Here is a 24,189-nt window from a genome sequence, read left to right as displayed (position 1 = left end):
AACGCGAAGTGAAATTTACGTTGTTTTATTTTATTTTTTTTTTCCTAATAATCGTTATTTCAAAATATTTATACGTATGTATATTTTCTTTCTCTTTTTGTTTTATTAAAAAAAAAGAATTTATTGACGAGAAATGATTTTTAAAATGAAGATAAAACGTATTTCGAAGAATCGTGACGAAAAAGGTGGGAGGGAGGGAGGGGGAAAGAATTGGAACGATTGTAAAATTCGCACGATTCCATCAAACCGCCCCCGCCTCCTTATTTTTTTTTTCTTTATATTTATTTTTCATTCTCAAATCACCTTCACACACACACACACACACATACATTTAGTCTCCAATGACGTAATAGAAAAGAAGAACCAACGATCGAAACGATAATATTCATGGCGGTTAAAGGGGGGTCGCGGAGGGAACAAGTGGGCAAAGGAAGGGGGGGAGGGTTAAAAGAAAAGTCACGTTGCAACCCCCATGAAACATCTTATCCCGCCAATGAAAATGGTTCAAGCCACTGACAGCCATCCGTAAACGGACCAATCGCGAAAGGAGAACTAGTCTTTGACTAGTACGAAAGACAGTGTGTGTGTGTGTGTGTGTGTGAGTTAAGGAGGGGGAAAGAGAACTTAAGAAGATCAGAAAACAATGGTACCGTAACATTACAGCTTCCGATCTCTCAGGAATCGGTCTTACGTTTAGCAGAATAAAATTCTCTTCTCTTCCGCGAATAAAAGGTATTTGTATTTTTATTTTTGTTTTTGCGTTCGTTTGTTCCGCGATCTTCGAAAGAACAAAAGACAAAAAAAAAGAAATAAAAAATAAAAGAAGATTAATCCGAATAATAATTAAATTTAATTGCAAAGAATAAACGGAGGGGGGGTTAGTTAGTTCAATCAGGCAGTTATTTTATTCATCATGAGTGGATCGGGAAAGGGATTGCTTGGAATGTGGTTGTATAGGAAATCTGAAGGATGGCAGATCAAGGAAGGCAGTCCTATACATAAAAATCATGAGGTTAGTGTGTTAGTTCATGATTTTCAATAATCTGTACTGTAAATTAATTCATATTAGTGTATTTATATATATGTGTGTGTGTTTATATATGCGTGTTATCGTGAACAAAAATTGAAATTGTAGAATGTTAAGATTCACATGATCGTTTGGTGTGTATGTCTAAAATATTAAATGCATAATAATATAAAATATTCGGTCTTTCATTAATAAATGTTTTTGATATCTGTTGACATTCTTCAATTTCTATCTTTCATGGTGAAATATATATATATATATATACACACATAAAAGAAAAATATGTCCTTTCGTTCATTCAGATCCCCATGCTCGAGACGGAAAATAATAGCGAAAATAAAAATTCAGTGATATTCTCGTTGAAAAATCAAGTCGGCGGATTGGCCAGGGCACTTCAAGTATTTCAAGTAAGATTTCAAAATCAATAATCTATTCTGAAAGAGAAATGAAGTAAGTAAGTAAGTAAGTAAGTAAGTAAATAAAAAAAAGTAGTCTCTCTTTTTTTTTTTGAAAAAAAAGCGATTAAAATAAAATCTCTATTGAATTTAAAACTTGAATTATATTTTTCTATAGGATTTAGGTGTAAACGTTGTTCACATAGAATCGAGAAAATCACTTCGCCGTGGTTCCGAATACGAAATTCTCGTAGACGTTGAATGCGATTCCAAAAGGATGGAACAATTGATGAAAATGTTGAATCGCGAAGTAGCCGCTATTAATTTAGCGCAATACGAAAAAACGGGAAATATTCCTGAACAAACGCCGTGTTTGTCCACCGCTACGAGTTTTGGTAAATTGGATTTGTTTGTGGTTTTTTTTTTAAATTAATCAAACACGATTTTTATCACACCTTCTTGTATCGTATTATTTTTCTTTTCTTTTTTTTTTAATCGTGTATCTTTATCGTATTATTTTTTTAAATATTATAATACGACTTGTTTGATCTCTTTTTCTTTTTTTTGTTTATTCAAAAAGATTACAGCGAAATCGACATGCCCTGGTTCCCGCGAAAAATATCTGATCTCGATCAGGCACAAAAAGTATTGATGTACGGATCTGATTTAGACGCCGATCATCCTGTACGTTAACAATTCCTTACACTTACGTTATTTGCAAAAGAAAAAAAAACAACGTGATTCTTCGTTGATCTGATCATTTTTTTCTTCTCTTTCCTATTTTAGGGTTTTAAAGATCCGGTATATCGTAAACGCAGACAAGAATTCGCTGACATCGCGAATAATTATAAATAGTAAGTTTAAATTTAAAAAAAAAAATATATATATATAACATTGACGTACATATATTTAATCGATGTTTCTCGGTATTTCCCTTTTGTTATTTTTCTTCTTTATTTACATCTTTTATTTTCATTATACAAATATTACAAATTTGCAGTGGTCAACCGATTCCAAGAATTCAATACACTCCAGAAGAAATCAGAACGTGGTAAGTAAATTTAAAAATAACGAAGAGGAAGATCAAAAGATAAATAAATTGAAAAAAAAAAAGAAAAAAAAGAAATAGCATGATTTTTATCTCTCGTTAAGGAAAAGTTAGGAAACGTGATTTTTCTCGCACGAAGCCAATCGTAGAAAAGAAAAGTAATGTAAACTTCTTCTACTTCTTCTTCTTCTTCTTCTTCTTCTTCTTCTTCTTTGCTTTTAGAATAGTGCGTTTGATTTTTCTCGAGGAAGTGTTTCTCTCCCCCTTTCACACGGACGAGCAAACACCCACGCATATTCTTGTCCCCCTTTTCCCAACCCTCATCCTTAATCTTACTTTATCTTTCCCCTGCCCCCCACCCACCACCACTGTATTCTGTTGCTGCTTCGTTTCCTCCCCCATTCTCTGAGAAAAGCCAAGCTCCGTTTCGTCCTATTGAATGCACCCTTAATTGCCCTGATTTCATTTACTCCGATATACGATATATCGTTTCGATAAACTTGATGATGCTACTACACACCTACTCTTTTAGAAAAGTATCTCTTTCTCTCTTTTTGTACAACTTGAGTTTCTATTATTTAATTGAATTATTATCATCTTTCAGGGGTACAGTTTTCCGTGAATTGCATCAACTTTATCAAAAGCACGCGTGCATGGAGTATCTAGAAAATTGGCCTAAACTTGTCAAATATTGTGGATATAGGTAAACCGTTTTCCTATTTTAATTAGATTCTTTTTTTTTAAATATATATTTTTGTTTGATTATATTTTCTTCATTATACAGGGAAGATAACATACCGCAATTGGAGGACGTGAATATTTTCTTAAAACGTGAGTCTTACAATTAATGAATTATTTTTATTCATTTACGATTAATATTTGTTAACATTTTGATATCATTTATTTTATCAAATAAATCATCTCTAAGGGGATGGTGAGACAGGAGACTAAAATCTACCCTGCATCTTATTTTTTCTCATTTTTATTTAATTCCCAAACACTGTACCCACCTAAACAAATTACTCGACCTTGAGGATTGTTGGATTCGATCACTTATGGTGTTGTTGACCAATTGTTGATCAACTAAAAAAAAATTCTCTTCGTTTTAAAAGAAAGGGGGAACAGATTTAGATTGAAGTCAGGATACTTTTGAATCGTGCTCTTGTTAAACGAGATATTAAATTTGCATCGGTACATCTGAATAAAACAAATGCATCATTTCAAAATTCGTCTATTTCATAACTTCTGATAATTTGTATTTCTAAAATATATTTGTTCTAACTTTAGTTACAACTATTTGTTGTAACTATTTACTAATGATACAATAACGGCACGATAATGATACGTTGCTACACGATAAAAAACGTGTTGTCTACGCGAACACGGTAAACACACTTGACCTTCTTTATGCACTAATAGAAAATGCGTGGTTACTCGTTTAACATATATACAAAATTCATTTATTATTCTCTAACAAATCTTACGTAACATTTGTGTTTTTTTGTTGTTTTTCTTCTTCTTTATCTTCTTTTCTTTTTTTTTTAAAGGTATAACTCTCGTCGCTTTGATCGTCTTAATTTCGATTGACTAATCTTTTATACTTATATATGCATATTTATTATAAATTTTATTTATAAATAATGACTATTTATAAATTTAAAATATTAACGATTTTTGAAACAATCTATGCGACACTAATCATCATTTATTATTATATATATAAACTATCGATACTTTATTATTACCTGTTATTGTTTATTAGAAAAAAAATAAGTATTTAACAATTTTCGTTAACAGGAACAACTGGATTCCAACTTCGACCAGTTGCAGGATACCTTTCACCGAGAGATTTTCTTGCAGGATTGGCTTTCCGAGTTTTTCATTGCACTCAATATATCCGTCATTCTTCGGATCCTTTTTACACTCCTGAACCGTACGTTGGAAGAGTTTCTTTCTTTTTTTTATACATATAAATCTTGAATTAACATTTTATCATATACATATATTTAAATATATGATAATATTTGAACGTTGATGTATAATTAAACATCTACTTCAATGTAATAATAATCATTTAACAAAAAATATACACATATACATCGTAAACGTAACTTTTTTTTCGCTGAGAATATTAAACGATCTTACGAAAAAAGAAATAAATAATTAGATTTGAAATTAGTTTCTTTTCACTCTCTTTTTCTACTTTTCTTATTTTTCTTTTTACAATATAGTAATCTCGTGATGTGCTTGTTATTGATAATATAAACTGATATATTTAATTGTTATGTAAGATTATAAAGATAATTAAATGATTTTATTCGCAGAGATTGCTGTCACGAATTGTTAGGACATATGCCACTCTTGGCAAACAAAAGTTTCGCACAATTTTCTCAAGAAATCGGTTTAGCATCCTTGGGTGCGTCGGATAACGACATCGATAAGCTTGCAACGGTAAGTTAATAAAGAAAAAGAAAAAAAAACGAAATAATAAGAAATATATAATATTTTACAAAGAACAATTTTTGACACACTTTTCATGACGATATATATGTTTATTTAGCTCTACTTTTTCACTGTCGAATTTGGTCTTTGCAAACAAGACGGTGCATATAGAGTTTACGGAGCAGGATTATTATCTTCGGTTGCTGAATTAAGACACGCAGTATCTGCACCAGAAAAAACTTTTAGATTCGAGCCTGAAGTCACTTGCAAACAAGAGTGCATTATAACAGCTTTTCAAAATGCGTATTATTATACTAACAGTATAGAAGAGGCAAAAGAAAAAATGCGGTAAGGATAAAGAATTATATATATATAATTATATATATAATATTATATATTTTATATTAATATAAAATATATATATATTTTTTCTTTTTATATATATTTCTCTATATAGTTTGAATTGTTTTCATTTTATCAAAGCATTTTTGATATCACATCTCTTACTGGAAAATAACATATTCCGATTTATAAAACAATCAAATAAATTATTTTTCAAATGTTTTTTCATTCGCAGAGCATTCGCAAACGAAATTCAACGTCCGTTTGGTTTGCGTTATAATCCTTACACCCAATCGGTAGAAGTTCTTACCGATGCACAAAAAATAACTGCAGTTGTGAGCGAGCTTCGTGGGGATTTGTGTATCGTTTCAAATGCATTGAGAAAAATTCACGAACAGGACGACACCGTAGACGTCGAAAGAATAACGAATCTTTTAACTCAAGGAATAGATATTATTCGTGATACTTCGTCATCCGATAGCGACGACACCGATAAGAGCCCTAACGCTGATGAACGTCAAACCAATTCTCCGAAATAAAATTAAATCTCGATACAATATTATTGCAATATAATCGAATTACGATGGGCTAGGTGTTCCATGTCTTGTTGTATAGTTTATTAGTTGTTGTTGTTGTTGTTGTTGTTATTTTGTCTGTAAAGTTTATTACCTCATTCGTCTTTAAAAATGCATGTGAAATGTAGAATATTATTCTTTCTGCTTTTGGAAAAATCTCTTTCCTTGATTCCAATTAAATAAAACAGGTTATAGAATATAGAACGATCAATCGATAAGAAAAAGTTCCTTCCCTTTGTTCCTAATAGAAAAGAAGAGAGAATTTTATTTTTTAAATTTGTATTTTTACAAATTGAAATGGTTGTGCGCACTTGAAATATATCGAATTTAGCGCCACGCGTTTCGACCAATCAGTATCGATTACGATTGCGCAAACGTCAAAATTTCCCTCCATCTGACATCGACAGTATGGCTGCACATAATTGACATATTATAGAGGTTAATTTGAGAAAAAGAAATCATTGAATTTAAAGGATAGGCGAAAATTGAACATAATACCACTTGTTTATAATCGAGTAATCGAATATTTCGGAATGTTTGAGATTATATGTGTAAAAATATAATAAAGAAAATATTTGATTTAGGTCAAGGATTATGAAGTAACCTCTTGATCGTTAACCATACACAAATGTCATTATTTTTGAGAAATTATATTTTACTTTTTTACGGTATAAATGTTAAACGTATTTGGTTGGTCTAGTGAATTATAATTAAATATGTTACCCTCTTAGAAAGGTACATTTAATATTTCAATCATATGTTTAAAACGATAAAATGGCGCAAATACAAACTCCGAGCGCCGATGGCCTTCCAAAACATTTTGTTGGTGCGATGCGTACACTCTTTGACATAATGGATGATCAGAACACTGGCTTCGTCAAATTTTCCGACATAGAAGGACGATGGCAGGACGATGGTACTCAGGGTCTTCCTAAAGGAGTTTTGGATAGTCTCAAAAAAGTCACACCACCCAACGGTCTCTTATCCTTTGAAAGATTTTGCGCGGGCTTGAAAATTTGTTTGTTACAAATTCAAACGGAAGGTGATTTCAAAAAACATGACGGACAACCAAACAGACCGCCATCTGCTCCGATTCTAATAACGGATAATCAAAATAAAGGACACTGGACGTCTCCTAATACTGCCACCATAAGGCCAAATAATGCTATATCTCAGCAACGTACTTTAAGTATGCCACAATTATTAGCTAATCGTAAAGATATAAATACCCAATTGGAACTAATAGACGGAAGAAATGGTGTAGAGACTAAGCACAGTAAAGCGTATGGTCCTCCAAAACCTCCACGAACAGGTGCTGCATTAGAAGGTAGAGCGCTTAGTGCTGATAGAAATATTGATAAGTCAGAAATTCGAACGGTGCTGCAGAATTGGCAAATGGGTTTAATGATGAACGATGATAAATGTTTGGATAAACGCCAATTGCCAATGTCAAATTATCGAGCCGATGCTAGGACTACATTTCTAAGACCAACCCGCGTTTTAGGAGATGGTAAAGCGGTAGATCTACAAAATAACCAGTTAGGTTTACAACCCAAAAAACCATTAAATCGACGTAGAGAACCAAGACGACATACGTTGCAGAATGGTATTGACTACAATATGGTAAAGATATTCTCCTATAGGATTCCCAACTAAAGATGGGTGGTTGGTTTTGGTTATGCATAATATTTAATATAATTTCTAGACAGATTGTTGTATCTGCGCATTCGTCATTAAAAACATCTGCTTGCTGTACTCTGTAGTTAGGAAACCTGTTCTCTTTATTCATATTAAAACATCCATAATTGATAATTTATGTGTTATTTTAGATGAAAAGAATGAAACAAATCGAACAAGAAAAGGATGTTCTGTTGCAAGGTTTAGCAGCCGTCGACAAAGCTAGAGAATGGTATTTAAAACAAATTTCATCCACTCAAGAGAAAATTAAACACTTGGGACGTATGGGCTCGCATGTGGTATAGTTAATCATTATTATGACATTTTAAAACACATTGAAATATTATTCTACGCAATAATATGTTTTCTTGTAGGAGCAGTGGACAGAAGCGCAGCAGGAACGTTTAGAGTTACAACGTGCAAGAGTTTTAGAAGTTAACAGGCACCTTGCTGCTTTAATAAGTAGCTGGGAACGTGGTGGATTACCACTGCATATGAATTTAGCCTTCTTGACTACGCCAACATCGGCACAACTACAACAAGATGTATTATCAAGACTTAAACAACAAAATCATAGATTAACGGAGGTAAATTAAATTCATAGATCACATTTTGTTTAGATATAAAAAAAAGAAAATTACAACTATTTTGTTTTTCTTTTTATATTAAAATAGGAAGTTAATAAAAAGAGCCAGAGAATAGCACTGCTTGAACAAGAAAAAGATAATTTAGTACGAGAATTGTATAATAGGCAAGCAGGTATGGTTCAATCTCGTAGAGCAACTATGATCCACGAACAACACGACCAAACATTCATGTAAGGTACTAGATATTCATTTTATAACAAATCATAAATAATATAATTAATAATCCGTAAATATTGCTTTTCAGAATATAATTATCCTAATCGATTCTCAAGGGAAATGATATATATATATACTTAAGTAAATTAATAATAAGTTTAAAATTAAATTATAGATCTTGAATGCAGTATCAGTGCACTTTATACCGAATTCATCTTGCACGATCGATGTGTAAAGAAAAGAAAAATGAAACTAAAGAAAAAAAAAAGAAACGTTAAAACAATTGCAGTACTAATGTATAGCTTAATTGTGAATCTACAGATCCAAGGTATATTTTTTTTTTTAAACTTTTAATAAATCCGTCCACAACGTAAACATTGTTTCGCTGTAGTTTAATCCAATAATAAATTATTGGAAATACATATTTATGTATATAACTTGCACTTATTAATGTCAAAATAGTAAAGATTTACAAGGACTAGATATGTAAGTACGAAGTACACTGAGAACGCGTAATAATCGTTAGTGTCAAATGTTATCATCTAATTCCTAAAAGAATATAAAATCTCTGATCAAACGGCGAGAAGAATTGACTCAAAATTCAGCTCAACTAACACACAAAGATTGAAGGTCAGCTTCCGTATAGATAAAAGAATAATTTTTCGTTCTAACGACCTTTTATCTATCCAATCATAGATAATTCATAATCAGTTCCACGTGCAAAAAGTACTTTCTTCATTAGGAAAATGCTATGTCGAGCAAATGTTTCGAGAAATAGTCTTGAAATATTTATAGAAATTTCGATGAATTTGTAAATCCAAAAGAATTTCATTTTTATTTTTCACAGGGAGAGAGAGAGACAAAGATTTCGAGTATATACGCGCGTATATACTAAAATATGATTATATGAATTGTTTTTTTTATTTTAGCATACTGAAACCATTCCTAACATTATGTTCACATATTTTAAAACACCCTGTATATAATATAAGAGTGTTCCAAAAGATATTTCTTCTTGTAACATGAACATATTAAATTTAGTAAAACTTTAGATAGCATTATAGGGGTATAGTATACCTCCATAAATGGTGTCTTTCCAGAGATGAATAAAATATTTTTCCTATAACGGAGAAGAGTTAGAATAAACAGTATCATTATTTTAAATGGACTATGCTCATATTTTTCATTATATAATACATAGAAGATATTAAAAAAAAAAAAAAAACAGAAAAAAAGAGAAAAATTCTAAGATTAATGTAAGATAAAGATAATAATTAGAAAAAAAAAGATTAGATATAAACAGTATCGTGCGAGTGGAACCAATCATCGATGATAAAATTATAATAGTATTCTTCTATTTAATTCTTTTGTAAATAATTAATTTTAATAATATATGCATTTTCTTGCCTAGAATCTTACCACATATTATACGTCCGGTTAATCATGTGGACAGTAGATTAAGTCAAAAAAAAAAAAATTAGAGAAACATTTAATTTATATTACAAAATTATATATTTATATTATAAAATAAATCATAATATACGTTTGTGTTTCTATTTCCTTTTTTTTTTTTGACTTAATCCATTATCATAATTACTGGCACATATAGCCGATGCACTGTGGAGCAAAGAAAAAGAAAATAAAAAAAAAAAGAAAAGGAAAAAGACGATAAGGTGAATGAGATAAAACTGCAATGGAGTCGATGTACCAAGAAGGCATATCTTAGTATATAGAATGTGAGTGATATTTGAGTGTGTAAGTTTATAAACCACAGTCATCGGCCTTCCTCGTTTGCTTGCTTGCTTGCTGGCTAGCTAGCTACCCCACACACACACACACACAACTCCCACTAATTTTTTCTCTCTCTCTTTTTCCTTTTTCTTTGCCATTCAGTAACAGTCAAAGATTGGTGTCGACTAACAACCACTATCAGTCGAGTTAGAGAATCGGAGACATTTCTCAGTTGACTTCGTTGCTTTCTCTACTCGTTATTTTCTTAATCATAAATCAGTGAGCTACCATCTCTCGTAATAAATAATTACTCAACGAGTATATAGTATTTTTCCTCCCTCAAATACCGGTACCTTAACTCATTTATTAAAACGATTCAATTACCTTCGTACACGTGCGTAGAAAGGATTGCCTATCATCAGGAACGATATCGATATCGAAGATCTTTCAACAAACGGATCATTATTATTTCTTTTTTGGAATATATCAACATGATACTTACTGGACCGGTCTTAACAACGATCTTTCTATTTTTAACAATAGGTATGATATATACATTTAAATTAATATAATATAAATAATATTTAACATTAAACCTATATCAAATTTATATATATAGATATACTTTATTTATACTGCAACCGATCAAATGACTGGTCCTTAACGAACATTATATAATTAATAAATAAATAAAATTAAAATATTAATTGTAACAGTATATATATATATATTAACTGAAAACAACATCGAAGAATTAAAATACAAAATTACAAACTAGTCATCTGATCGGTCTCTCTTGGTACCGTTTAATATTAATTAAAATAATTTATTTCGTTCGAAAATTAATCGTTGAATATAAAATATGAATTTTAGTGAATGCACTCGAAGGGATTGCACATCGAGAAGATCGATGATTGATTAGAAAATGTTCGAATCATGAATGAAAGGAAAGGGGTCGTTAAACTTGAGATCGTTGTTTTCTTTCGTTTCCTCGAAGATATAGTGCGAGATTAATAGCTATTTATACGCGGAGAAGATAGAGACACGTTTCGAAAGACTATAATATCAACCACTACTTGCATAGAGATATATACATATATATATATATAATATTTCTCGTGAGTTTAATCTACGAAATAAACTATGATCATCATCATCATCATCATCATCATCATCATGCGTCGAGGTCTCGGTTTACTTTGAACATAATCTTTCGATAACTATTTCTCTCCGATAAGTATTATACTTACTCTTGATTCGTTTCTATACTAGTCACGAAGAAAAATGTTATAAGAATAAAACGTAAGCTTCTTTTTCTTTTTCTTTTTTTTTTTTTTTTAACTAAACTTATCGTTGTAAACACATGAAATCTTAATCAATGATTTTAGAAATACAATTTGTTTTTTTTGTTCGAGTCAGCTAATTAAGTTTTTCTTTTTTTGTCTAATTTTACGATAAAAAATAAGAGGAGAAGAATAAAAAGGAATAATTTTATCCACGCGTGTATATCTTTTATCTGCGAATGGCTATTATCAATTTAGACAAGTGGGAAGTGCAGTAGCCCATTTCCGGTAGCACAAACAACAATCTACTATATATATATATATGTATATATCTAATTTATAATAAAAATGAAACACGAAGAAAAAAATAAAAAAGAAAGGAAAAATCTAGACCAAGACAATATACACGTAATAAATGCATTACATGGTAATACTATCACTTATTATTAATTCTGATGTTTCATGCAACAGGTTCATTATCAGAAGCATGTGAACTGGATCAGATGAGATACGGATGTCGGATTTATAATGCCCAATGTAGCTGTGGTTATGGTTGTAAGGCTGAATATAGATACGATAGTAACGAAGACTGCAAATTAGCATTGAGAGGTAACGATATTATTCATTTAATTTCATTGTAAACCTTTAATCGTTCGTTTTAATCAAATATGTACTAAAAATAAAAGTTGATATTTTAAATGAGAAGTTAAATTAGGCCAAGTTGTGCAAAAAGGGATTTACTAATTTTTCCAAAATTAATTAAACACAATCCCACACATTGATTTTATCTACAATTATTAAAACTATCAAAGAAAGTTTATATAATATTAATTATATTATTAACTGTTATAAATAAATTTCTAATTAATAGAAATAAAATGTAAACTAAATTATTCAATGTAGAAATAAAAGAATAACATTTTTTCTTTTTTTTTATTATCATTATTATTATTATTATTATTATTATTATTATTATTAACAAAAATGTTTGATCTTCCAATTACTTAATGAAATCAATTTAGAATCATCTAAACGTTGCCAATTGTTTTCTTGCATAATTTGGCCTAATTCTATCGATCCTAGAGATCTCATTAATGAAATACCGATGAAATAAATTCAAAGATATTTCAAATAATCTCAGTACAAAATAATATTAAACAAAATAAAAAAAAAAATTGTTCATTTGGTCCGCATTAAATGTTAAACATAAAACCAATTTGCTAATTATTTTTCTCATATTCCTTATAGGCAGACTTAACGATACATGCTACAGATCTAATCCCTGCTTGCACGGTGGCTCTTGTTCGCAAATTTCAGCCGATCCGGGATTCAAATGTCGATGCGAGGGTACAGGATATTTCGGTACACGCTGTGAAAAACGTTAGTATTATTTTATAATCAAAAAAAAAAAAAAGAAAAAAAAAGAAACAAAAATTAATCAATCGAAAAATACGATAATATCTAATCGAGTTTTTTACAGCTTGCCCTGCACCCAACAATCTACGTTACCGTGGACCATTTCCCTACGAGTGTGTTGTGATCTAATAATTCAAAATTCTTGCTTTTCCCCTTATTTCTTTTTTTTTATACCATCGAAACTTGCGAATCTGAAATCTTTACGTTTTGACAATAAGTACAAAAAGCGAGTACCATACATAGATATTCTTCCATACATATTTTCGAATAATATACACATCTTTGTACATACATAATAAACATGCGATAACAATATTTTCATATTTTTATTATTTCTTTAAATTGTTTTTTTTTTGTTTTTTCTTTCTAGAGAGAGAGGAATACAATGTACAATCGTTTAACTAATGGCACAATAAACTAATTTCTCTTACACTCTCTCTCTCTCTCCCTCTCTCTTTCTCTCTCTTACTTGCGAGAATATTTTTTTTTCTTCAAATGATTGATTCTTTTGTTCAAATTAATAAGTGTTTACTTAGAGAGAGATCTACAATATAAGAGAATAATAGACTTAATATTTTTTCATGTTATTCATTAATTTTACAATATAGGTATGCACACACGATGTGTTGAAATCTATGATTCTCATAGAACAAGCGTATTTCGTTCTTGTTCCTAAGTTCCTTTATTTTTTATTTTCTTTTTCTTTTTTTTTTTTTTTTTTTACTAATAATGTTAAATGTTTCTTTTTTTCTCTCGTTGAATTTTACAATACTGATTTGATTTTACAACACGAGACTGCCTTAGGAACTTACCGAAATGTATATTATATATATATATATATATATATATATATATATATATATGCCAGTAATTATGACAGTGAATTAAGTTAAAGCATTAAAAACATTGACTTTTGTTTTATTTTGCATTACGCTTATTTATATTATAAAAAACATCATGATGTAAATTTATTTAATTTTATTTTTGGACTTAATATACATTGTCGTAATTACTGATACATACATATATATATATATATATATCATTTAGGACAAACATAATTGGCCAGATATAATTTGCCTTTTTTTCTTTTTCTTTTTTTACAAATTCCTAGGCATTTGTTTAACAGAGAAAAAATGTGATATAATAATTTCTACCAAGAAAATACATATTTGTATGTTTTTTCTCTTTCTCTCTTTCTCTCTCTCTCTCTCTCTCTCTTTCTCGCTCCCTTTTAATTTTTTCTCTTCCTTACGATGAAATCAATCAATCGTATCGTTAAATTTTGTTGATGAATGATTCATAAAATGGATTGATCTTTTTCCCCCTTGTTAACCGCATGATCGTTCGATCCGTGTCAATTGTTTGTTATTAGTTGGTCAATTAATTATCGTTCATCGATGTATCTTTTATCAAATAGTTTCAATAAAGCTCAAACTGTCCCATTGACGATTATTATTCGAAACAAGTTTCAGTTATGTGTGGGTAGATAAAATAGTCTAAATAAAATAATATAAATAAAGATTGTATCAACATGTAAGTATATTTTTATAAAGACAGACAGGACATTGTCTAAGAACATCAGAAACAAGCAAATTGTTTTTTTTGTAATCCAATGCATTATCATTTCTCATCACGGTATTGAATTTTTTGTTTTTTTTTTGTCTTTTCTTTTTCGTTACGATATATCTAAGCACGGGTTGTACAGTTCACAGAACATGTTTAATCAATTAATTAATCATTACTAGTAATATCTTTTTTGTTCTTTTTTTTCTTTTCCTTTGTGAGATTTGTTTGTACCAATAAACGCGCGCGCCATTATTAAAATAAGTTTACGGTCAAACTTAACGGGGGTAATAATAAGGACGTTTTACGGAAATGCTAAGAAGCGTCGAAAATGAATTGAATGAAAAACGTAAACTAATTTTTTTTTTCTTTTTTCAAATGGATTCTTACACTAATTAAAGATCGGGCATATAACTATATCGTCGTTCATAATTACTCCTTTTTTAACACGTTAATATGGCTCGTTGTTTTATTATTTTTCATATGCTTTCCATCTGTCGAAAAGATCATCATCACCACTCATTTCACTGATTATTATTGTTAATAATTATTGTTGTCACATTAGTCTCGATTTGGCAAATGTTTGTAAGATCATGCTTATAATAATAATCTCTGTATCGGAGTATGCGTGTACGTGTGTGTACGTGTTTTTTTTTTGTTTGTTTGTTTGTGTGAATTAAAAACAAGTTATGGTAGATTACAATTTTGTATGAGCGCAATAATTACGCTCTTTATGACATTATTCCTCGATGGCACCAGGGATGTGTTGTGATCTTTCTTGGCTGAACCCTCGTGTACCATCCGGGCCTCTAGGTTGTCGGATTACGGTTAATTTCGGACCCGTATCTTCCAATGAAATGGTACGTAATCGGCTGATTAAACGCTCCGGTCGTTGTTGAACCGCATCACTGATAGGCATTATTACAATATATTATATCAAATAATACAAAATGATTATCATTATTATTATTATATCATAATAAAGTAATGAATTACCTTAGACGAGTTACATTGCAGGCTGATGATTTACCAGTACGCTGATTCGTAACCAAAGCAAATTCCACTTGATCTCCTGGCTGCAAAGTAGCGTGATCTCGTACTTCGCTCATATGGAAAAAGAGTTTTTTACCATCATCGACTTCATAAGCGAGAAAACCAAATGGACCTTTCACTGCATCAACAGTTGCCCTTCTCTTTTTCCTGATAGCTACTATGTTACAAGCATGGCCCGCAGAATCAACTTGCAATTGGACAGGATCACCTATCTGCAATAATTCACGCTTGTTGACAAGTCCCATTATACCGAATTCATATTCTTGCGTCTCTTCTTCCTCGTTTGTTGGATTAATCTTGATTAAACCAGCATATTCACTCTGTTCGGGATTTGCGCTACGCAAGGGTCGTGTTACAACTCCGTCGAGTAATTCACTGACTGCTGTAGGCCTGGGAATACTTCCACGAGTTACAAGCTTGACATAATCAGCAGCGATACATCCACCAGAACCTCTACTGTTGTTAGAACTTACTATACATTCAATGTCGGCTCCTAATTCTAAGTTCCCAGTATCGCCTTCAAAGTTACTACAACGAAATTAGTTATTCAAATTAATGAAAAAATTATTTAACGTGATTTGATAATTAGTTAAAGTTGTGATCCCTCGATAAGGTGTTAATATAGGTATGCGTAGAGATCAAAATATATTATATTATTTTACCTGAAATGAAAAAATATCTCTTTATCGTGATTGACTGTCTCAATAAATCCAAATCCATCTTTGAGAGCAGCTATAAAACCTTGATAAGCTTGACCAGTCACCTTTTTATTTCCATTTTGTATTTTTTCACCAGCAGCATTCACCATTGATATATCAACGGCAACTAATTCTTTGTTCCGTTTAACTTGACAAATACTAAAGTGAACCTAACATAAACGTAAATATTTGATTAGGTACAATCCAAGCATAATAATTACATTAAATACTAGTCAAAATCTTACCTTATCACCCACTTTTGGAATATTTTTAGGATCGCAATCCTTAGAAAAAAACATGATTACGTTTTGTTGATTATCCTTCGTATACCCGATTAAACCTCGTTGAACACCATTCGTATCTTCTACCACGTTACCCATCAAGTCCTTTTCTATAATCGTTTCAAATTGGACAGTACCGATTGGTAAATGTTTCAATCTGATAGCACTAGGTCGAGTGTATGAAAACGATGATGAAGGATCCTCGAAACAAAATGTAGGAACCTAAATTAAATCGAATAACGATATGCAGGTAATTATCTTGTAATTACCTTTTAAATATCGTATATATCATATGCAACTTACTTGTACAATAGTGAACTCAACTTCATCGCCTACAGTAATTTCTCTATCAACATCAAGAACTTCATTGAAATGAAAAAAGAGTCTACTGTCTCTGTCTACGCAACGTATAAAGCCGAATCCATCTTTAAGAGCTGCAATAGTACCTTGTTCTCGTTTTTCACCAGATACAGTAAATGATTCTGGTAAAAGCGATATTTCTGTAGCTCTTTTCAATTGATCTCTAGTATCTGTGGCAATACGAAACTGGACCCAATCTCCGTGCCTGTTCAAACAAAAATTTAAATTCCGTTTCTTAATTCCATTCGCGTTTGGATATAAACGAACCTTATATTCCAATAAAATTATAACATATAATTACATTACCTAAGCGTGAAATCTCCTTTTTGATCTTTGTCACCAAATGGAACTTCCACTTCACAATGATCCGAATCTCTATATCGAATTCGTCCAGGTAATGGATCATTGTGATGACGTGCTGCATTACCTCTTTCTAATGGTTTTAAAACCTGTCCTTTTATTACTTCGTTACTAACTTCTTCAAATATAATGGAACCTGGTGGTAATTTAGTAATATTACATGCCACTTCCTTGCCCTGTACAAGATAAACAGTTACTTAGTTATGTCAAAATTACGATAACATTTATCTTTAAATATATTCGCTAATTATACAGAATTAGTTATCTAACATTTATATATGAATCACTACTTTAAAGGATAGAAAGAATAATATATCAGGTTCGGATATTAAATAATTCATTATGCCTGTATAAAACATAATACTGCAACAGGAGTCTTACATTTCGCGTTTGTATTATAAATTCGACATCGTCCCCTAATTTAAGTTCTTCTTTCATGGATTTTGCTTCACTGAAGTGAAAGAATATCTCCTTAACTACATCAGCACGTTCAATAAAGCCAAAGTTTTCTTTCATTGTACAAACTACACCACGATAACGTACTGGATGTGCTGGATTTTCCAATCGTACATGGCACGCACCCAAATTTCCTCTGTAATTAAATTCATTAAGTTATTCTACTAAATTGATAAATTCAAAGAGAAAAACTTTTGTTTATTACAAATAAATATATTTATTTATACCGTTGATTAGTAGCAATTTGAAATGACACTTTATCACCAGCACGCAAAGTGACGTTCCCTTCTACATCATCTTTGGTATACGGCAAAAAGAAACACTCTCCTCGATTTTCATAACTAATTCGACCTTGTGAATCACCACTGGCTTGTAACTCTGTTGTCACATTACCAGTAACTCGTTCTTCGCTTAACACCTATAACAAATGATTAAATAGTCACTCAAAAAGAATTGATATTAATTTTGCTTTAAGCTTCATTTTGAGCATATAAGAAAATAGTAATCCATTTACCACGTGCACTTACCACTTCGGGAGCAATTTTACTGACAGTACTAGCAATAGGTTTGCCTGTTCTTCGATCGTAAGTCATCTCAAATTCTACTGGATCCCCAATTTTTAAATGTTCTATATTTCCACTAAACTGGCTAAAATGAAAGAATAATCTTGCCTGTCTTTCGCAACATTGTATAAATCCATACGAGTGCTATAAAAAATATTTCAACGTAAAGAAGGATTCAATGCTAAAACTATGAGCCAAATAAATGATACAAATTATAATAAACTTACTAATAATTTTTCTATTATACCAGTTTCACGGGTTCCCTGATTTGCAGACTGATCTTGGTATGTGGTATTATTGGTAGCAGGTTCACCAGCATAACCTACATTTCCTTCCATATTTGTTAATGACCCAAAAGAAAATCTTGTGGCTCCGTAAGTGGTAGTAGTAGTAGCGGTGGTGGTAGCATTTTTACCACATCCAGGAGGAGAACCCATATAATTATCACCGCTATAGTTAGTACCATTTCTATAATTGTTACTTGTTTGTTGCTGAGATCCTGATATAACTTTGGGACTCGGTAGAGCCATAGACTTGTAGTCAAGTATTGCCGGGTCAGAGTTCATGATTGGCGGCTGGAACGTTTTCCACTGAGGATTGTTGGACATTGTTTTAAATTTGCACAGTTTTATCTATAATGTTTACGTATAATTTTTCTTTTCTCTTGAAATAATTATTTAATTCCTTTTATTTTCACTTCTGCTCCACCATAATATATATACTTACATTTACAAATTTTTAGTCTTTTCAATCATTTAAATGTTAACAGATATCAGATAAAATATAGATATCACAGAACGGTTCTTGGTACTTTATATCTTTGTTCACTATTATAATGTTATAAGAACTTAATGAAGAGGAAGAGAGGCTGTTTAATGCTGTAGAATCGCAAACTCCTCTGTAATCTCCTGTCTTTTGTGATAGACAAGAAACACAAGGGAGATAGTTCCACAATATTTTATTTTACACCTGTCGTGTATTGCTATTTGAACGGTTTCAAGGTAGCTCCGTATTCTAGAGACACCTCAAATGTGGATATGAATTTTCTATTAACCAAGCAGAGCAACACAATCTCAGCCGCGATCACTATTACAGTCACTATATGGCTCACCTAACTCTTTCTCACAAGTTTTCTTGTGTACACAATATACAAATGAATAATGCAGTAAATATAGATTACGAATTAGTATAAGTACAAAATTCTTAGCACATCATATACTGCTGATACTTTCCACGTGTGTATGTTTTAATATAGTAACAATTCTTCGATAGTTACTCAATTTAGCGTGCACTAGAATAACCGTGTTCTCTTTAAACATCAGTCATCCTTTATAAAAGGAGTAAATCAAAAACATAGGAAATTTAAACAATAATTGTTGATTTGAAAATCCTCAGATGTCTTCAATGCGTGCTGAGTGTGATTGTGTTTTCTAATATTTCTATATTAACGTTTTTCTCTTCAACTTTTAAATGTGAAATTTACAGTGAGCCTTGGTTTCAAAAATGTCCTAAACTAACAATTACACAAGCTGAAAGAAAAAACAAAAACCTGATCAATAAACGTACTTTATCAAAACTACTTTAACCTACTTTAAATGCTACGAGCTTTGTTACAGCATTTATATCATTTATTTAACAATTACATGTGTATTTTAAATGTTAAAATCACATTATGGATGAATCAACATTTCATTTAAAAGATTCCGAATAGTTAAAAACTGATATAATTGGATAGTATGTCTTAAATATCAATTTTTACTTTAATCCTTATTAAAAGTTTCTATCTTATTGTTTTTCTACAATAGATATTAATTTCTCTTATTATAACAAATACATAACCTATATGCATTACCTATTAACTAAGAAATAACACAATACTAACGTTTTTATAATAAAAATCTGTAATCGTGTCATGTTTTTGTCCTACACTATTAATACTCTTATTTAAAAATCAAACACCATGTGCTTTATTTCTTATTATATTAGAAGCAAACATAATGACTTAAAAACTGCTCTTCATCGAGCCGATATATGAAAACTTTATTAATAACTTTTAAACACTTTGGATAGTTTGAAATAGAATATGTATACTATCGCGGTTTAATCGATTTAAGAGAAATAAAGAAACGGTTAGATTCTAAAAATTATTATTTATGAGGTTAAATATAGTTCCACTAATCGAAAAATTCATCTCATTAATTTATCCCGAAAAACAGATCGTCGAGATATCGTATATGCTTGCTAGTTACAAGATTCTAATTTTTTATAGTCCCTCAATTTGTATCAGTAATGTAACACTGCCGTTGTTAACTCGTTTTAAAGAATATCAACATCATAATCGGAAATGTTAATTTTTTATCTTTTTAGATTAATTCGTAACAAAGCTCGTAATCTTACGGCGGTAGAAAATTTTACAAAACTCACCACGACACAGCACAGCACTGACGACATGCCGCCATGTTGAATGTCAACATTCAGCATTCACACACAAAACAGGAGTAACTGCGGCAAAATCTTCGTCCACAGCCTACTGGTTGCTTCCTTACTCTAATGTCGCCTGGACTAAACAAAAATTTCTTATATTCTTTTTCGAATAATTAAAGAATAAATATATTCTTTTTCAAAATTAATATTTGTAAAAGGAAAATCGTAACATTCGAAATATTATTTTTATCATTTATCATAATATTGACATTGGGAGAAAAAAATTGGACAAAATAATAACAGACAAACACAGTAGATTCAAAAAGTTGGTACACATACCAATCATCTCAACCTCAAAACTCTTTCAAAGTGCAAAAATATTATCTTTATTTTCAAATGTCTACAATAACTATCATTTAATAAATTGTTTTAATTGATTATTTTGATCAATTTGATTGCAAATAAGAACAGAACTACATTGTCCGAACATGTTTATTTTATGAACAGTCAGAATATAATAAAATTAGAAGAAAAATATAAGAAACATAACTATTAAAAAAATTTGTGGTACGTGTATATATATATATATATATATACATACATACATATATATATACATATATACTTCGTATTTACATATGTGCTGTTTATAAATTCCACGCAAGCGCGTGATCTATTCATTATACATTCATTAGATTTTTAATTGTTAGTACATAAAATGACACTCTCTTTTTTTCTAAACAATTAGTTTGTAATTTACAGAATAAATCTTTTTAATAGCCATGTTATCATAATATTAATATTTATTGTTAAGAATTTAACTTTGGAGAAGTTTCATTATTTGATGTTTTAGAGTATACCCCAAAATGACTTAATCGACGCCAACGCAAATCTTCTAAATCTGGTGTTGGTGGAGCTGTTACGCATTCAAGACTTAATTGTACGGCTTTCCTTAATTCGTCATCTTGATCCGTATCATCAACTTCTGTTGATGGTGATATCTTATTATCAGCATGAGACTCCAATCTTAAATTTAGATTCTTGTCTATATCATCTTCATTATCTTGTAAACTTAAACGTAATGCTTTTTGCAATTCCTCATTTTCTTCATCTAGATCATCTTTTCCTTCTATCCTTATAGGAATTATTCGTTCACGTGGTTTTTCATTAGACGATATCCCTTCTTTGGGCAAGTTATTTTTTTTATGGTCCGAGGATGAATTCATAAATTTTGAAGACATAATAGAAGTGTAAGATGAGGGAACTTTAATTTCTTTTAGAGCACGAACTGCCTTCATAACTTCGTCTTCTTCTTTGGTACCCAAGCGATATCCTGTGGCCATAGGTTTCTCTTCTTTAACACTTTCCTTCGTTCTTGGTGGCATTTTTATTGGATTCTTCATTAATATTTCATCTGCAGGACATTGTGGAAGCGTACCAATAACAATGAAAATCGAATAACCTGTAAACGAAATATCAAGTATTATCATATATATTATTTGTAATATAAATTTTCCACAAATTATTTACCTTCTTGTAACAATTGAGCCAAGTACATCGCTAGATATGTGTCTGATATAAGCTGTGGTCCGGTGAGCATCGAATTCAAATTGAACCATTGCGTTCCAATCTTTCGTATCGTAAACCAATGCCCTTTGTAATTGCAGATATAAGCTTTCATTTTCCTGCAAGTTACATTTACTATCTATAACTATGTAACGTATCCGAAAGACATCCATGTCTTGTAAATTTATTTTGCTATCTATATGTTTACAAAAAGATGCGAATCAATAGGTTAGTATCGCAATATTATTTTGACACTAAGCTATTACTAAAACAATCGCAAATGGTGTCAAGTAAAGAATTAATAATAACCTACGAAGGATCATTTTGTGCCATCAATGCGGCAGGTTCTGTGCTGTTGTATGGAACCAACTCCAAACCCCAAACTCCTTTTAAAGCACTGCTAATGACTTGAACGGAAAAGTATCCACTGTCGTCCATATTTTCGGACGGTTGCTAAATATAAGATGTGACATAAAATATATCATGTAAATTTATTGCAATTTCAAAATAAAAAATTACAACGAAAAATTGAATAATGGTAAATCTTTGGAAAACACGTTAATTTTACAGTTCACTAAATTCAAATTTTACTGTAAAATGAGGATATATATATATATATACATATATATATATATATACGTAATTTAAAAAATATATTCATTTAGAAATGAAATACCTCTAGGAAAAGTTTGTAATCCTCGCTATCGATACCTGACTCGGCCATTCTAATACGTTCTGCCTCGTCCATTTGATGACCAAAATTAGCAAGATCTACCGCGGTAAAATAAGCACCTTGTAGAAGAGCGTTCAAACAATGTTGCGCGCACAAATATCCTTCTTGCTGCAACAAACAATCTGGTTGCAATTAAATCTATCGTAAATCTAATAACCTTATTTCAATTTAAAATGTTCGTATCAATTTTTACCTTTTCATGAAATATATTCTCCATGTCACAATATTTTTCTTTCGATGATAACTGTAGAGACAAGCATATATGCGTATTACACCAGGATATACCCTAACGCGAAGGTGATTTTACCAACCTCCTCGATTAAACGTCATTCATAAAAATATCAGGGAGGCCAAACTCATATAGAAGAGTTGTATCGGTTGCATAGATCTATGATCGGTTACGCCCTCATTGTTAAACAGTTTGTAGTGTGTCTATTCTCCACGCTATAGTAATGCAAGCACACAGGTATATATACACATTTTATTGAAAATAGAGCTTTTATACATATAGAATCGGTATTATTTAAGATATAACGTAATATCAATAATACTCGTACCATTCAATTAATTGCGATTACTTCTTATTATTAAGATTCACGGATAACGAAAAATGGAACAAAACGTCCTATTATGGAAACAAGGATATTATGCAAACAGGAAGAAGATACTACGGTTATTTACCATTGCATGCAACTAGTTGCCCGCCAAATTCAAAATTATTTTTTAGCGCAATAAATTGCTACGTTTAATTCGCAACTCCATAATTATTTTCTCATCTTTTATTAAAACGAAGTAAGAGAGAGTATGCTTCTCTTCGAATTGCGGCTCACTTTCGTACGAAATAATTAATATTTACAGCGTGATATTCGCATGTTACTCGCACGTTGTTATGTTCATTGACCTAATTGCATATTTCGTTCACATAGATGCGAAATATATTTATAAAGGAAATATAAACGTTATTAAATATAAGAGAAAAAAAAATTTGAAATTGGTAATGAAAAAGAAATTTAATTTAACAATGTTAACGTAATAATAAGGATAACGTAAACTATTTAATAATCACAACGGTGAATGATATATTCTAAGATATGGATCAACACATAAATGCTTATCAATGAAACGTATTGTTCATATACGTGACAGCAAAATTAAAACTGAACAGTATTAATATCATGCGAATTTGAAACAATTGACGATATTCAGTTATTTGCAGTTGCTATGTTAGATTAGTTTAGTCAAATAGTAAATGTGTTATAGCAAGACAAATTTATTGAACGTATATATACGCTTTTCGTATCATATTGATAGACATGTAAGTACATATATATATACGTCTTTCGTAAACATTAATAGTCCTGTATATATAGGGTGTACATATGTATACGGT

General features: G+C 30.7%; 5 protein-coding genes and 1 long non-coding RNA gene across 11 annotated transcripts; 4 read left to right on the top strand and 2 right to left on the bottom strand.

Moving 5' to 3' along the window:
* Positions 1–482: 482 nt before the first annotated feature.
* Positions 483–6,283, top strand: LOC122524389 (tryptophan 5-hydroxylase 1). Its single transcript, XM_043646645.1, has 12 exons — positions 483–1,012; positions 1,330–1,434; positions 1,601–1,817; positions 2,003–2,106; positions 2,209–2,276; positions 2,423–2,473; positions 3,075–3,173; positions 3,255–3,301; positions 4,268–4,403; positions 4,795–4,921; positions 5,031–5,260; positions 5,490–6,283. The coding sequence occupies exons 1-12, from the start codon at positions 914–916 to the stop codon at positions 5,791–5,793; spliced, it is 1,587 nt and encodes a 528-aa protein (XP_043502580.1). The 5' UTR covers positions 483–913; the 3' UTR covers positions 5,794–6,283.
* On the top strand, positions 6,218–8,886 carry LOC122524390 (suppressor APC domain-containing protein 2). 3 transcript variants are annotated; one of them, XM_043646648.1, is made up of 6 exons: positions 6,221–7,156; positions 7,334–7,452; positions 7,659–7,805; positions 7,881–8,093; positions 8,181–8,323; positions 8,398–8,886. In XM_043646648.1, the coding sequence occupies exons 1-6, from the start codon at positions 6,604–6,606 to the stop codon at positions 8,402–8,404; spliced, it is 1,182 nt and encodes a 393-aa protein (XP_043502583.1). In that variant the 5' UTR covers positions 6,221–6,603; the 3' UTR covers positions 8,405–8,886. The 3 variants fall into 3 exon arrangements, with proteins under 3 accessions (XP_043502582.1, XP_043502581.1, XP_043502583.1); XM_043646647.1 differs by having other exon boundaries at positions 6,218–7,452; positions 8,485–8,886; XM_043646646.1 differs by having other exon boundaries at positions 6,219–7,452; positions 8,398–8,684.
* Positions 8,555–13,052, top strand: LOC122524391 (neurogenic locus notch homolog protein 3-like). Its single transcript, XM_043646649.1, has 5 exons — positions 8,555–8,637; positions 10,443–10,583; positions 11,795–11,932; positions 12,572–12,703; positions 12,804–13,052. The coding sequence occupies exons 1-5, from the start codon at positions 8,556–8,558 to the stop codon at positions 12,866–12,868; spliced, it is 558 nt and encodes a 185-aa protein (XP_043502584.1). The 5' UTR covers position 8,555; the 3' UTR covers positions 12,869–13,052.
* Positions 13,053–14,519: 1,467 nt separating this feature from the next.
* LOC122524388 (cold shock domain-containing protein E1) lies at positions 14,520–20,597 on the bottom strand. 3 transcript variants are annotated; one of them, XM_043646642.1, is made up of 12 exons: positions 20,501–20,597; positions 18,803–19,605; positions 18,304–18,708; positions 18,041–18,220; positions 17,741–17,931; positions 17,439–17,649; positions 17,004–17,233; positions 16,641–16,902; positions 16,302–16,559; positions 16,021–16,226; positions 15,302–15,886; positions 14,520–15,213 (listed from the first exon to the last, which is right to left on the bottom strand). In XM_043646642.1, exons 3-12 carry the CDS (start codon positions 18,682–18,684, stop codon positions 15,045–15,047), a joined length of 2,673 nt encoding a protein of 890 aa, XP_043502577.1. In that variant the 5' UTR covers positions 18,685–18,708; positions 18,803–19,605; positions 20,501–20,597; the 3' UTR covers positions 14,520–15,044. The 3 variants fall into 3 exon arrangements, with proteins under 3 accessions (XP_043502577.1, XP_043502579.1, XP_043502578.1); XM_043646644.1 differs by having other exon boundaries at positions 18,304–18,666; XM_043646643.1 differs by having other exon boundaries at positions 16,302–16,538; positions 18,304–19,605.
* A 544-nt stretch (positions 20,598–21,141) lies between these two features.
* LOC122524386 (ataxin-3-like) lies at positions 21,142–23,137 on the bottom strand. 2 transcript variants are annotated; one of them, XM_043646639.1, is made up of 5 exons: positions 22,993–23,137; positions 22,743–22,907; positions 22,380–22,519; positions 22,031–22,185; positions 21,142–21,962 (listed from the first exon to the last, which is right to left on the bottom strand). In XM_043646639.1, exons 1-5 carry the CDS (start codon positions 23,014–23,016, stop codon positions 21,310–21,312), a joined length of 1,137 nt encoding a protein of 378 aa, XP_043502574.1. In that variant the 5' UTR covers positions 23,017–23,137; the 3' UTR covers positions 21,142–21,309. The 2 variants fall into 2 exon arrangements, with proteins under 2 accessions (XP_043502574.1, XP_043502575.1); XM_043646640.1 differs by lacking the exon at positions 22,993–23,137 and having other exon boundaries at positions 22,778–22,868.
* A 39-nt stretch (positions 23,138–23,176) lies between these two features.
* LOC122524387 lies at positions 23,177–23,555 on the top strand. Its single transcript, XR_006305528.1, has 2 exons — positions 23,177–23,265; positions 23,392–23,555. It is a non-coding gene; the product is annotated as an uncharacterized LOC122524387 (long non-coding RNA).
* The last annotated feature ends 634 nt before the right edge of the window (positions 23,556–24,189 follow it).

The sequence above is a fragment of the Polistes fuscatus genome, unplaced genomic scaffold (assembly GCF_010416935.1).
Source record: "Polistes fuscatus isolate 324 unplaced genomic scaffold, CU_Pfus_HIC Scaffold7, whole genome shotgun sequence".
NCBI lineage: Eukaryota > Metazoa > Arthropoda > Insecta > Hymenoptera > Vespidae > Polistes > Polistes fuscatus.
Note: the sequence above shows the minus strand (reverse complement) of the source record. Positions and strands in the feature narration are given on the sequence as shown.

Excerpts from the sequence above, each read along its gene's own strand:
- LOC122524389 (XM_043646645.1), top strand. The coding sequence starts at position 914 with ATGAGTGGATCGGGAAAGGGATTGCTTGGAATGTGGTTGTATAGGAAA. Across the intron at positions 1,435-1,600 it reads GGGCACTTCAAGTATTTCAA|GATTTAGGTGTAAACGTTGT; the intron begins GTAAGATTTCAA and ends ATTTTTCTATAG. Across the intron at positions 2,277-2,422 it reads ATCGCGAATAATTATAAATA|TGGTCAACCGATTCCAAGAA; the intron begins GTAAGTTTAAAT and ends ACAAATTTGCAG.
- LOC122524390 (XM_043646647.1), top strand. The coding sequence starts at position 6,604 with ATGGCGCAAATACAAACTCCGAGCGCCGATGGCCTTCCAAAACATTTT. Across the intron at positions 7,453-7,658 it reads ATGGTATTGACTACAATATG|ATGAAAAGAATGAAACAAAT; the intron begins GTAAAGATATTC and ends GTGTTATTTTAG. Across the intron at positions 7,806-7,880 it reads GACGTATGGGCTCGCATGTG|GAGCAGTGGACAGAAGCGCA; the intron begins GTATAGTTAATC and ends GTTTTCTTGTAG.
- LOC122524391 (XM_043646649.1), top strand. The coding sequence starts at position 8,556 with ATGAAACTAAAGAAAAAAAAAAGAAACGTTAAAACAATTGCAGTACTA. Across the intron at positions 8,638-10,442 it reads TGTGAATCTACAGATCCAAG|AAAGGATTGCCTATCATCAG; the intron begins GTATATTTTTTT and ends ACACGTGCGTAG. Across the intron at positions 11,933-12,571 it reads CTGCAAATTAGCATTGAGAG|GCAGACTTAACGATACATGC; the intron begins GTAACGATATTA and ends TATTCCTTATAG.
- LOC122524388 (XM_043646642.1), bottom strand. The coding sequence starts at position 18,684 with ATGTCCAACAATCCTCAGTGGAAAACGTTCCAGCCGCCAATCATGAAC. Across the intron at positions 17,932-18,040 it reads GTAAAATTGCTCCCGAAGTG|GTGTTAAGCGAAGAACGAGT; the intron begins GTAAGTGCACGT and ends CATTTGTTATAG. Across the intron at positions 16,903-17,003 it reads AAAGGAGATTTCACGCTTAG|GCACGGAGATTGGGTCCAGT; the intron begins GTAATGTAATTA and ends TTGTTTGAACAG.
- LOC122524386 (XM_043646639.1), bottom strand. The coding sequence starts at position 23,016 with ATGGAGAATATATTTCATGAAAAG. Across the intron at positions 22,908-22,992 it reads AGAATATATTTCATGAAAAG|CAAGAAGGATATTTGTGCGC; the intron begins GTAAAAATTGAT and ends TGTTTGTTGCAG. Across the intron at positions 22,186-22,379 it reads ATGGCACAAAATGATCCTTC|GAAAATGAAAGCTTATATCT; the intron begins GTAGGTTATTAT and ends TGTAACTTGCAG.